The sequence below is a fragment of the Coenobita brevimanus genome, chromosome 98 (genome assembly GCF_032717465.1).
Source record: "Coenobita brevimanus isolate Jiangsu-jjx chromosome 98, ASM3271746v2, whole genome shotgun sequence".
NCBI classification, from domain to species: Eukaryota; Metazoa; Arthropoda; class Malacostraca; order Decapoda; family Coenobitidae; genus Coenobita; species Coenobita brevimanus.
In genome coordinates, this window is record NC_137051.1 from 26,259,242 (window position 1) to 26,272,331 (window position 13,090).

The 13,090-nt window shown below is 41.5% G+C and overlaps 1 protein-coding gene across 1 annotated transcript in view; it reads left to right on the forward strand.

The window, feature by feature from the left end:
- Positions 1-13,090, forward strand: part of LOC145414105 (elongation factor Tu-like) — a 216,308-nt gene that overhangs the window by 55,245 nt on the left and 147,973 nt on the right. Inside the window, exon 2 of the mRNA XM_080283664.1 lies at positions 6,200-6,462. Within this exon, the coding sequence (XP_080139790.1) occupies positions 6,200-6,462 (263 nt within the window). The remainder of the gene's footprint in view (positions 1-6,199; positions 6,463-13,090) is intronic.

A 13,090-nucleotide genomic window follows, 5' to 3' on the forward strand; every position in this document is an offset into this window, starting at 1 on the left:
CTTTGACTCCACCCTATTGAGAAGAGCTGTATGTGGGAAGCCTCCCCACACCTGAGAGTTGTACTCCACACAGGGGTGGATAAAATCCCTGTATAGAGTCAACAATTGTGCAGGGGTAAAGAAAGTACGGAGTTGGCTTAGCACACCCAATCTCTTGGAAGCAGATTTTACAAGAGATGTAATATGATCTTTCCAAGATAAGTCCTGAGTAAATGAAACCCCAAGCATGTTCAAGGATGATGCAGGATTAAGCTGAATATTATTAACTCGCCCCGTCCTGTCGACATATGGGTACGTTGCAACATTTTGCATTTGCCAGTCCTGGCGATGTACTGGTACGTCGTGCAATTGCAAGGTCCCTAATTTGCACAATTTTCAATTTTCGCGTGTGATTTTTCGTACATATACATGGGACACCTTCCTCTATTCCTCTTCAAGATGCCAAGCAGGGACAATGCCTTACACCGCATAACCTCCCCCCTCTCCCCCTCATGCCATTGTCTCGGCAATGCACCTTTTATCAGTGACCTGGCCAGTAAAGACATTCAGGGCCAGAGTGATTCCCCAATCGATGACAATGTGGAGGACAAAGTTTACATAGCATTAGAGGAAGAAACAGTCAGAAATAATGATCAAATAATGTGGCAAGAAAAGGTCAGGTATGGTGATGAGTTAGTGAGTGAAACAATGCTTATAATGCCTATATTACTGTTTGAAAACCAATATACTCTTGTACTACATATAAATTCGTACCAAGTAAATAAATAAATACCATTTATGAGTGGTGTGAAATAGTTACCCTCCCATAGAACTCGTTTTCTTTGGTGCCAGCCTGTTAGAAAACCCAGTCAGGTAAGGAGGTACTGGTACCTGGATCGAGTATTTTCAACCTCAGGTGAGCGATTTCTCTATGAATTTTCGATGTTTCTCAACAAAAGCGGAGGTTTTAGCCAAAATTTTTTTTTTCAAATATACCTCGGGATTTGGGGGTGTCAGAGGTGCGAAATAGCTCGGGACGTGACGGGTTAAACATTAGTGGATATACCTGTGGAAGATTTTGACAGGTTGATAGGTGTAAGAACTGAGAGTTAGACGCATTAAAAAGAAACAGATTATTTTTACCCCAGTCAGAGATATGAGCCAAGGCAGACATTAGGTGTGCCATAGCCTCATCCCTTGTTTGTTGAAGTAACTGCTGAGATGGGCGTTGCGGGAACCGAATGGAAAGGTGAAGGGTGGAGTCATCAGTGTATGAGTGGATAGGGTGAGGTGTACAGCTTAGAAGGTCATTGATGAATAAAAGGAAGAGAGTTGGTGATAGGACAGAGCCCTGAGGAACACTACTGTTGATAGATCTAGGAGAAGAACGATGGCTGTCCACAACAGCAGCTATAGAACGACCAGAAAGGAAACTAGCGATGAAGGCACAGATAGAAGGATAGAAACCGTAAGAGGGCAGTTTGGAAATTAAAGATTTATGCCAGACTCGATCGAAAGCCTTTGAGATGTCAAGTGCAATGGCAAAGCTTTTGCCAAAGTCCCGAAAGGAGGATGACCAGGAGTCTGAAAGGTAGGTGAGAAGATCGCCAGTGGAGCGTCCCTGACGGAACCCGTACTGACGATCAGAAAGAAGGTTGTGATAGGAAAGATACTTTAAAATTTTTCTATTGAGAATTGACTCGAAAACTTTTGAAATACAGGACATTAAAGCAATTGGACGATAGTTGGAGGGCTGGGAGTGGTCACCCTTCTTTGGGACTGGCTGAATGAGAGCAAACTTCCAGCAAGAAAGAAAGGTACAAGTTGACAAACAAAGGCGAAAGAGTTTGCCTAGGCAGGGTGTAAGCACAGAAGCACAGTTCTTGAGAACAACAGGAGGGACTCCATCAGGCCCATATGCCTTGTTAGTATTGAGGCCAGTGATGGCAGAAAATACATCAGCTGAAGAAATTTTAATGTCAGCCATGAGGAAGTCAGAGGCGGGAAGTGATGGAGGAACAGCACTGGAATCGTCTAAGTTGGAATTGGAGGAGAAAGTCAGTGCGAAGAGATCTGCTTTATCAGTAGAAGAAATAGCTACAGAACCATCAGAGTAGAAAAGAGGAGGGAAGGATGATGAGGTAAAGTTGTTAGAAAGGTTTTTGGCAAGGTGCCAGAAGGAGCGGGAAGAATTTGAGTTGGAGAGTTGAAAGCATTTAGTACGGATGAAATTATTTTTAGCAGAGCGAAGAACAGACTTAGCACAATTCCAGGCAGAAACTTAAAGATGATGTGATTTAGGGGTGGGTTGGCTCCGGTACCTTTTGTAGGCCCTCTCCTTGTTGCGGACAGCATTAGAACAAGTGTGATTAAACCAAGGCTTTCTTGCATTAGTCAAAGGATATGAGAAAGGAATATATGCTTCCATGGCCGAGAGAATAACCTCCGTAATGCGCAAGGCACAATCAGATGGCTCACTGCCATGGAAGCAATAATCATTCCAGGGAAAATCAGCGAAGTACTGCCTGAGGGCCTCCCAATCCGTGGCTCCAAAGTGCCACAGACGACGTTTCCCTGGAGGGTCCACAGGCCGTACCGGAGCGATAGGACAGGTTAAGGTGATAAGGTCGTGTGTACAGGTATACCTCGATATACAATACCCAGAGATGCGATACCCCGGCTTAACAATGGGGGTAGAAAGATAACCGTACCCCGCCTAATGATGGCCAAACCCCAGGTTAACAATGGGTTTTGATTTTTTTTTTTTTACTGATTTTGATATTTTAGACTAAAATTGTGTTTAGGTTGATTTATAAACTGTTTTTAGACTTTGATTAGCTAATGTGTTTTAGCCATAGGTGGGGTAAACATTGTCATTTTGGGGTACAGTTTACCAAGCTTGAGTGTTTCCAGGCTTATATTTCACAATTTTAAGTTTTTTTTTTTTGTTGGTTTTAGTGAGTTATTTACAGGTGTTAGGCTTAGGTTAGCTTCTTTTACAGCTGTTAGGTCATTTAGATTGGCTTTAAACTTGTTTTGGGGCTCATTTGAGTTGGTTTTGAACTGTTGAGGGGAAACCCAAGGCTGAAAAATGCATCCCATTACTTTACATGTTAAATCTACCCCGATATATGATGTCCCACCTAACGATGGGTTTATACCTACCCAGTGCATCGTTAAACCGGGGTATAGCTGTATCTGGCACGGTGCCAAATGTTGAACCGGATATGCAATATCCGGCATTTCACCTTATTTGGCATTGGGCTTGGCTGAATTTCAATGGATAATTGAGATGTTGTTGTATGTTGGAGCCTTTATAAACAATATACTGTACAATACAAAAATTGCAACTTTCGGGAAAAAAAGTGAAACATGGATATTTGTTATTTGTAGACAACTAGAGCTTTAAAATGACTGCAGTGGCATTAAAATTGCTCCACAAAATGACAAAATAAGAAGTTAATTTACAAAAAGCTTTGTTTTAAAAAAATGGATGTCTTTTTTTTTTTTTCTTTCCCCTTCTTCTTTGTGCACACTGCAACTCAGGATAATTGGTGTTGCTGGTTATAAAGCCTCACATCTGGGGCATTATTGAAAGAGTATAACCTTCATAGAGGGTTTTATTTTTACCAGCAATGGATCACTTCCTTAGTCTTCATCTACACTTGTAACCAGGTTACTAGTTTCTATGTTCCAAATACAGTACATAGTACCGGTACTCTTCCCCTGATCTAATTCCATTCCCTAATGTTCTTGACAGTTTCTGATGCTTTTTCTGTGCCAAAGGCTTTTGACCAGTATCCTTCCTTGTAGGCAGTGGTATAGATTACAGTTACTTGTGTCTTAGCAAAGTAAAATACAGACTGACTGTGAGTTTTCTCTTTAAGGCTCTTGGCTCACAGGGAATCTGTAGTGAAGTGTTTGAATTGCTCTTTTGAAATCAGAGAAAATTTGTGTGAAATATGTTTGTTTACATTATTGTAGGGGAGGGTGGTGATGGTTCAGACAGTGGGTTGGTTTGGACAATGCATTTCCTGAGAAACATTTGGGACCTAGGGCCGCGAAATCTTGCATGAAAGTGGGAGAGTTTGTTTAGTTAGACTACACGGAACCTCCAAGCTAGAAAAGACACACTTTTTTATGCAGGTCAGATTTTGTGTTTTTTTGCATCTTCTGTGTAATAATTTGAGTGTATATCGTAAGCTCTACCTCATGAATATGCCAAGCATCGAACTGTGCATTATCAGGGTGCATCTTTGTTGCATGTATAACATATTGCTATTGGAAACGAATGTTAAACTCTCTCATGTGAAATTTGAGAGTACCCATCAAGTAATTATATTGATTCGGGATGATTCGGACGGTTGAGGGCAGGGATGGTTCGGACAGTGTCCGAACTATCGCTCCACTATTACCAAGTCATGACCTTATCAAATTATAGCGTTTTTAAAATCATTTATATTTGAACACATAGTGAAACACCATTCTTAATAGGTATCAGAGAACAGATATTTTTTGTTGTGTTTAACCTGTTCCTCAAAATGTAAAAAGAAAGAAGGGGTATTACAACATCTGTTTCATTCTTGCAGGCTACAATATGTTAAAAGTCTTAAGTTAGTCAGTCAGAAATAGGGAAATAAATTAATAAAACAAGTGGTTAAGTTTCTTTTGAAGTCTGAAATAAGGCCTAGAAAGTGAAAAGTGAAGTCATTATTCCAGAGAGAGAGAGAGAGAGAGAGAGGAGGCCAATTATGCATAATTTTGAAGCAGAAAGTAAGAGGTTAAGTCACATATTAATAAATCTGTGGAAGGTTATGTCAGTGACAATATATATATTAGTTTTTAAAAACATATATCAAGTGGTTATTTGGATTCTGAAGTTTAATATTGTACTTTAGGAAAATAAAATGTCTTTGAATTAATACCTTTTTTTTTTTTTTGGCAAATCAAACTCACATACCGTAATTTTAAGAATATGCTGTGTAATACACATGGCCGAACCATCCCACCCTTCTGTCTGAACCATCACCACTGGTAGGAATAGTTCGGATGATTTAGTTACTCATGTTTCATTATAGCTTAAAGCTGAAAAGAGCTAAGAAGTTCATATTATCAGCCGAAAGAGCCAAATGATGTGGCAACATTTTAATGTAAACCAGATTACGCCCCAGCTTAAACCTGAATTTTTATAAATACCCGGTATTTTCTTAAAAAGTGTCCGATTCATCATCGCCCTCCCCTGCTTGATAGCAATACACTTTGTCATACTGCCAAGAAAATACCATATTGTATACACTAAAGTGTCTGGACAGTCTGAGGTAGTTCTCAGTCAGGGTACCAGTAAGTGCTACAGTTTGTTATTTTGATCCTTTATATTACTTGTATCACCATCTTTTATCTAGTTTACCATTGAATAATATGATACTGGTATATCATTGAAAAGGATGGCTGTAGCTAAGTAAACATGTTAGTCATAGCAGTATGGTTTTTAAGTGAAAAGTTAGTGTCAGACTCAAGATGTGGTTCACACATTAGCTTACCCAGTATGTGGTTTAAGGTATTATTGATTAAAGGGACCAAGATATGCATTTTCAGTATACATAGGAAAGTATGTTAACACATTAGCTGTGCTAGTAGAGAATCTCTCGTAGGCTGATCCTGTCACGCATTGTAGTGGAGGGATTCCTTCACATTTTTGGCATGGATATAGCTAACCAGGTAGCAAATACAAACATCCCTCAGTTCCCTTCCTGTACCCCTAAAGGAGGATAGACTGTAAGAGAAGGGCAGCTTCATTTTGCTGTCCACTGGATTGGCAGCCAGATGAGCCTGGGAACACATCATTAGCAGCAACCAAGGAAACTGAACTGGAGACCTTGGATGAATTTGAGTAGGTTGTGAGTCAGCAGGCTTACAAGAGTAACTGTTGTGTATCACCTGGGCATTGTTTGCCAACCAAACTTGGGTATAATGTTGCTCCTGAATAAGCAGAAAGAAAATATCAGCTGTGTATTAATGAGCTGTGTTATTTCAGTTTTTTGGTTACCAGATCTTCATAAATGGAAATGCAGTTGTATTGTAGATGGTTTCATGATGCCTTGAGAGAGGAGCTGTTAACATTGCCGTGTATCAGTCGTGTTGAGTGTATTTGATATTCAAGAACTCTCAGGTACAGTTCAGTATTGTGTAAGGTTATTTATTATTGTAATTTTACTTTCAGGCATTAAGAACAACCCACTGCCAAAGAATAGATGTGAGAAGATACTGCACCAATAAAAATGAAGTGCTGCCAAGCTGCAATGTGGGAACTATTGGCCATGTTGATCATGGCAAGACCACACTCACAGCTGCCATCACTAAGACTCTCCAGAAAACTGGCCAGTCCTCGTACATCGCATATGACCAGATTGACAAGGCACCAGAGGAGAAACGAAGAGGAATAACTATAAACACTGCACATATTTCCTATTCATCAGCACTAAGGTAGAATAAAGGCAGGATTTTGTCATGGTGTAACATGTTTCTTCTGTGCCAGTCTTATCAGAACTTTTTTTTTTTCTTTGAGATGCAGAGTGAAACTTTTAAGCAAAATGGAAGGATTTTTTTGTTCTTATTTTCTCTAACACCTGAACAAAACGTAGATTGGACAGTGCTGCAACTGACCACGACACAAACATAATGGTCAGTTTCATTTCAACACTGCCATAAATCAGGGAGTTGCTAAAACTCCATTGTGCTTGATAATTATCAGAGAAACTGCACTTAAACTGTTGTAAATAATAGAGAAGGCTTTGGTTAGTATTGTAGATGATACACAAACCAAATTTGGCCTCATTGTGAATTGGGCCAATGCTTTCGTCTACTGAATACTTACCATTCTTATAGTGATGGAAATTTGCTCCGTCTTGTTCTTTGATCTTGTTTTTGACATGTGGCTTTACTCACATTAGTGCTTTTGTCTTGATTTGGTCCATTTTTCAACATGTCTTGGTAGATTTGACATGATATTTCATGTTATGAGTTGAGATTGAAGACCAAGCCACTGTGTAATGCCTCATATGATCAGCTGTCTTCTTTTTGTTGCTCTGGTAGACAGGTTGCAGTTCGCTGTAAAGATTGCTGGAAAAGATTGCATGTGGCAGCTCATGCATGTTTAGCCCATACTTTCCAGTACCCACCTCTGCCTCCTCTCCATCCTCTCTTATTGTCATAACTTTACCTTTGAGTTTCTAACCCTTCCAGAGTGCCTGTTACATGGTGCCCCAGCTTTGGCCAGATTCATTGCAAGAGGGTAGCCTGGGGCCACCTTCAGTCTATACTGTTTCCAGTTTTTTGAGATTGTTGTCAGTTACAGGTCTTTATGTACATACCACCTTACTGTATATCCTGTATGCTTAAATAAGTAACGAGAGTCAGTGTCACAGTCCCCAGGGTCTGCCAGTGGCAAGATCAGCACCACAGTAGTACCACATGGCAAAATGTACTAACATATAGACCTTCACCTTGAAGTGTCACTCTGCTTTCAAGTGTGTGGGTGGGGTGGGGGGGCTGGTGCCTTAAGGACAGCAACTTGGAAAGTGCTTGCTTTTAACCAGTGTACTTTTCCGTTTAGAGCAGAGTCCCTTGGTTGCAAAACACAAAAAATTGATATTGGTTGATACCCCTGAGACATTTGTTTAAATATGAGATATCCAAAAAGAAGCCGAACTTTTTATATAGCACACCAACTAACAGGCAGTGTGATTGTGACAGGAGGGTTGTGGAGAAGCAACTTCAAACTTTAGTCTCACGCTAGCTGCATCATGCCATGTCATTAAGTTAGCGAGGTACAAGCACTTAAGGTAGTATGTGTTTAGTGCACTTGGTGATTTGTTGCAAGATGAACAGTGAAGGATCTTCAAGAGCAATGTGTTTGCATGAAATTCTGTTTCAGATTGGGAAAAACTTTTACAGAGACTTTTCACATGTTGCAGCAGGCATATGGGGAGGATTGTTTGAACCGTATGCATTGTCCCAAGTGGCCCAACGATTCAGATCGAGAAGAACATCCACCAAAGACAATCACAAATCTGGATGGCCTTCCACGTCAAGAGATGACAGTCACATTGAGAATGTGTGTACTGTGATACATGCAAATCATCATCTAATAGCCCATGAAGCTTCCAAAGAAGTAGGCATCTGTAAAAGTTCTTGCCACACAGTTTTAACTGTAAAAACTGAAGGTGCATCATGTTTGCACAAAATTTGTGCCACATCGGCTGACAGATGAACAAAAAGAGAACTGTGTCACAGTCAGTCAGAAGCTGTTTGATTGTTTGAATGCTGTTGAAAATCTGTAAAACATCATAACAGGTGATGAAATGTGGTTATGGCTTCATTGTCAGAACAAAAAGGCATTTGTCACAGTGGGTGTCACAGTGGGTTGGAACATCATCACCATAACCAGAAAAAGCATGTCAGTCACTCAAATGTGAAGGTGATACTGATTGTCGTTTTATCGGAAGCTTGGTGTTCATCATGAGTTTGTTTCACATGGTCAGACAGTCAGTAAAGAGTTTTACTTTGATGTCCTGAAGAATTTGAGGGAGACAGTGTGAAGGAAGAGGCCCGAGGCATGGACAAACAAAACCTGGATGTTGCACCATGGTAATGTACAGTACCCTTGCGTCCAGTACCCGTTTATCCAGTACAGTTGGAAGAAAAAAAATTAATTTATTACTGTAGTATGGATTTGTTGGGCTAGTACGGGTTGGCCGTGCAAATGGATCAAAGCCGAGGGGTTCTTCTCTTGTACTGACATGCTGTTTCCAGTACTACTACCCATGTGCTCACGGGAAGATGGCCCGCACTGAGGAACATCTCCCTAATACTGCTGCGCCAGTCTAGTAAGCCTTCCTCATGACTCATGACATGAGATGATGAGAGGAGAGCCGTGGGGAAACCTCAGCAACAGACAGGAGCAGCAGCACTTCCCCCTGATGACAACAGTGATGTGTCAGTGTGTGACTATGAGGAATTTATGAGGCAGAGAAGCCTCCTCACGATCCAGAAGGCCCTCCTCCAGGGGGTCAGTAGGACCTCCTACAGCTTCGGATACCTCTCCCCCTTCCCCTCCCAAGCCCATCACCACTCACCTTAAAGGTTGATAAAATCTTAGTTGTGTCAGATTGTAGTTAAGTTTAATTATGAGGTGACTTTTTCAAGACTTGTCTGACATTATTCATTTTTCCCCTAAGGTCTGTTGTTTGTTCGGTATGGATTTAGTCCAGTACGGTAGTACCGTCTGACAAAAATACTGAACTGGATGTGAGGGTACTCTACGTGTTTATGTGTCATTCCTTATCTGTGACTTTTTGGTGCAGCATGAGACAATTGTTGTCCCCCAGCTGCCCTTCTCTCTGGATTTTGCCTATGCATACTTCATTTTTGTTCTCAGAGTTGAAATTCACCCTGAAATGTTACCGATTTCACATTATTGAAGAGCTAGAAGAATATTTGTTGGGTGCACTAAACACACGTTCACTTAGGTGCATACACCTTGTTGACTAAGTGATGTGATGTATGAGGCTTGTGTTGAACTAAAGCTCAAAGTCGCTGCTGCATAGTGGTCTTGTTGCTATCACACTTTGCTGGCTAGTTGATACGCTATTTAAGAAGTTCTGTTTCTTTTTGGACAGCTCTCGTATAAAGAGCATAATGATCTGTCTCCAAATAGGAATATGGTACGGTGACCCCAGATAGGATAAGAGCCTTACAACTGATGCAATGAATGTATGTAGAGGTCATGAAGAGAAAAGAAGATTGCTTATGACAAACACAATTATCAGTGTGGAACTCTTGTTCTCCAGAGGCAATCATTGAGGTTCTCATGGAAAGAACTTTGCCACTTGTGAGGATGAATCTAGTAGCTCTTCAAGATGTTCCCAAAGGTAGAGGTAGAAGAGGCCCAAATGCTTGGGCTAGGAGATGAGGCCACCAACATGTAGTTTCGTTTAATTTACAAAGGCTGCATCATGCATGCATGCGTCAGCTTTGGTCACCTAATGGTGGCTTTCCATGCTGCTTGATCTCTGGCAGTCTCCCTACTCAGTCCTTTTTTCCTGAGGTCACATTCTGTGATATCCTGCCAGGTCTTTCTTGGTCTGCCTCTTGCATCCCTTCTCCCAGCATTAACACTTCTCACTTTCTGCATCCAGTTGTCATCCTCCATCCTTTCTACATGCCCAGACTGTCTCACTCTACCTCTCATCACACCACCAATACACACCAGTCTCATCCTTTGTCTTAACTCTTCCATTGTAAACCTAGCCCCCCCAGGCCACATTCAAGGATGAACAGCACATCCACCTAATCATTGTCATTTCTGTAAGTTTGAGCCTGCAAATATCCTCTTACTTTACTGCCCAGGTCTCGCTAACATACAGCGTTATGCTTCTAACACATGCCACATACAAAGATCCCTTAGCATGGAGGAAGAGCCCTCTCAGTGTCAGGAGAGGCAACAGCTCCCTGAACTTCCTCCAACCACTCTTCACTTTAGCTACAGAGCTTGCTCTGGCCCCACCTCTTGCACGTAATGTGTCTCCCAAGTAACAAAACTCTTCCACACACTCGAGTGACTTACCAGCAATATCAGTCCTTTCACGCTTGACAATCTCCATGTGCTCCCCCTAGCACACCGCACATGCGAAATCAGCATTATCTTGCAGTCTACCTCTAATACTACTATATCTCTTGTGCAGCACTGCTCACAAATACCGCATAAGATGGAATTAAATCCCATGTCCTGGTGGCAACCTCTCCCTCTTCTTTGACGGTATTGCCACCAACCCTAGATACTATCACTTTGTTTTTTACCTCTGCCAATGAAGTTAGAGGAGGTTATGTATTCACCTATGTTTGTCTGATCTTTTTATTTGTTTGTCCACACAATATCTCCAAAAGTTCATAATGAATTTCAATGAAATTTTGTGGAAAGGTGGGCCATGTGCCAGGAAAGAATTGATTAAATATTGGGGCGGATCCGAATCCTATGTATCCTGCACGATATCTCCAAAATTTCTCATTGAATTTCATAGAAATTTTGTGGAAAGGTGGGCCATGGGCTTAGAGAGAATTTATTAAATTTTGGCTCAGATCTGGGTCTGGATCTGGATCCTATGTATCCCACACAATATCTCAAAAAGTTCTCAGTGAATTTCAATAAAATTTAGTGGAAGAGTGAGCCGTGGGTCACGGAACAGTTGATTAAATTTTAGGATGGATCCAGATCCTTTGTATTCCACACAATATCTCCATGGATCTGGATCCAGATCCTTTTTAACCCGCACCGTCCCGACCGATTTTCCACCACTTCCCTGCTCCCAGCTCACACACCTGTATCTCATATACCTCTCCACTCCATCCCTCCATCTAATCCTTGGCCTCCACCTCTCTCTCCCCCCTTCCACCTCACTCACATACACTCTTCTCATCAGTCTCTCATTCTCCATCCTCTCCACATGGCCAAACCACCTTAATGTGTTTCTCCTAACGCTTCCTATCACGTCCACATCCACACCACAACACTTCTTCACGTCCTCATTTGTTAGTCTGTCTCTCCATGTGACTCCACATGCTCCTCTCAGATAACTCATTTCCACTGCTCTCACTCTTGACTTGTGTTCTTCCAACAAGGTCCAAGCTTCTCTTCCATATGTTAGAATTGGTATCACAATACTGTCATGGAGCAACATTTCTACTTCCATGCTCACTTCCCTGTTCCTTATCACTGCTTTCAAAGAACCAGCAACCTCTCTTCCTTGACTGTCCCTTTCAGTCACTTCACCCTTCAAATTTCCATCCATACTCATCTCACTACCCAAGTACATAAATGCACTCACTTTCCATTTCCTCCTCATCCAACCCCACTGTACATTCAGTGACTTCATTTATCTCGAAAACCATAACTTTACTCTTCCCTACATTCACCTTTAGATTCTGTTTCTTACACGCTCTCCCAAACTCATCCACCAAGCCTTGTAGCTTGCCTTCGTCTTCGCTTAACAACACAGTATCATCTGCGAACGATAGTACAGGGAGTTTCCACACACTTCCTCTCTCATCAGGGCCACTCCAGCATCCACTGCCCTACCTTGTAGCTCATTTATAACCCCATCCATATACAGATTGAACAACCTTGGAAACATGACACATCCTTGTTTTAGTCCAACCTTCAAATAGAAAAATCACCCAGTTCACTGTCCACATACACTCCAGCCTTAGCACCTTCATACATAGTCTTCACGGCATTCAGCAACTTCCCATTTGCTCCATATATTAATACCTTCCACAATCCTTGTCTATCCGCCCTGTCATATGCTTTCTCCAAATCAATGAAGGCCACATAGCTACAGCTTCTTTCCCTTCTCTAGAAACTTTTCCATTAAAGACCTAAGAATGAATATCTGATCTGCACAACCTCTTTCCATCCTAAAACCTCCCTGTTCTTCTCCAACTAACTCCTCTGTTATTTCCCTAACTCTGTCCGTAAGTATCCTACCATAAACTTCTCCTATTACATGAAAAAGACAAATTCCCCTATGATTACCACATACTTCTTTTTCCCCTTTTCCTTTGTACAGGTGAATAATTTTACAGTAGTCCCTCATTTATCCAGACATGTTCATTATCCAGATGCAGGACCTTGGAATTATTAAACCATTATCTGAATTTTCTTGCTGTTATCCAGATGTAAAATTCTCCACAAACTTCGGTCAGCCAGTCGACATGTTCAAACATTCAGTATCATGGCCGCTGGGCTCGAGCCGTGAGCAGAAAGTAGGCTGCATCCCTTAACTGGAGGTAAAATATCCAAACAATCCATCCACCCCTGTTCTGAATGGTCAAAGTCATGCACTCTTCTGATCACTCCAAACAAACCTCCAGCACTCAAGTAATATAACTGTAACCCACTGATGGTGTCAAAACGTCTGTATGCATCCCCACCCAATGTCTAAAATAGCACAGCCACTGGGCAAGTCTTTCCTAACTGCCCCTGAGATTGTAACACAGACCGCAAGCCACGAGGATATGTTCAGCAACAGCGGCCATCTGCCTCTCTACTGAGTGT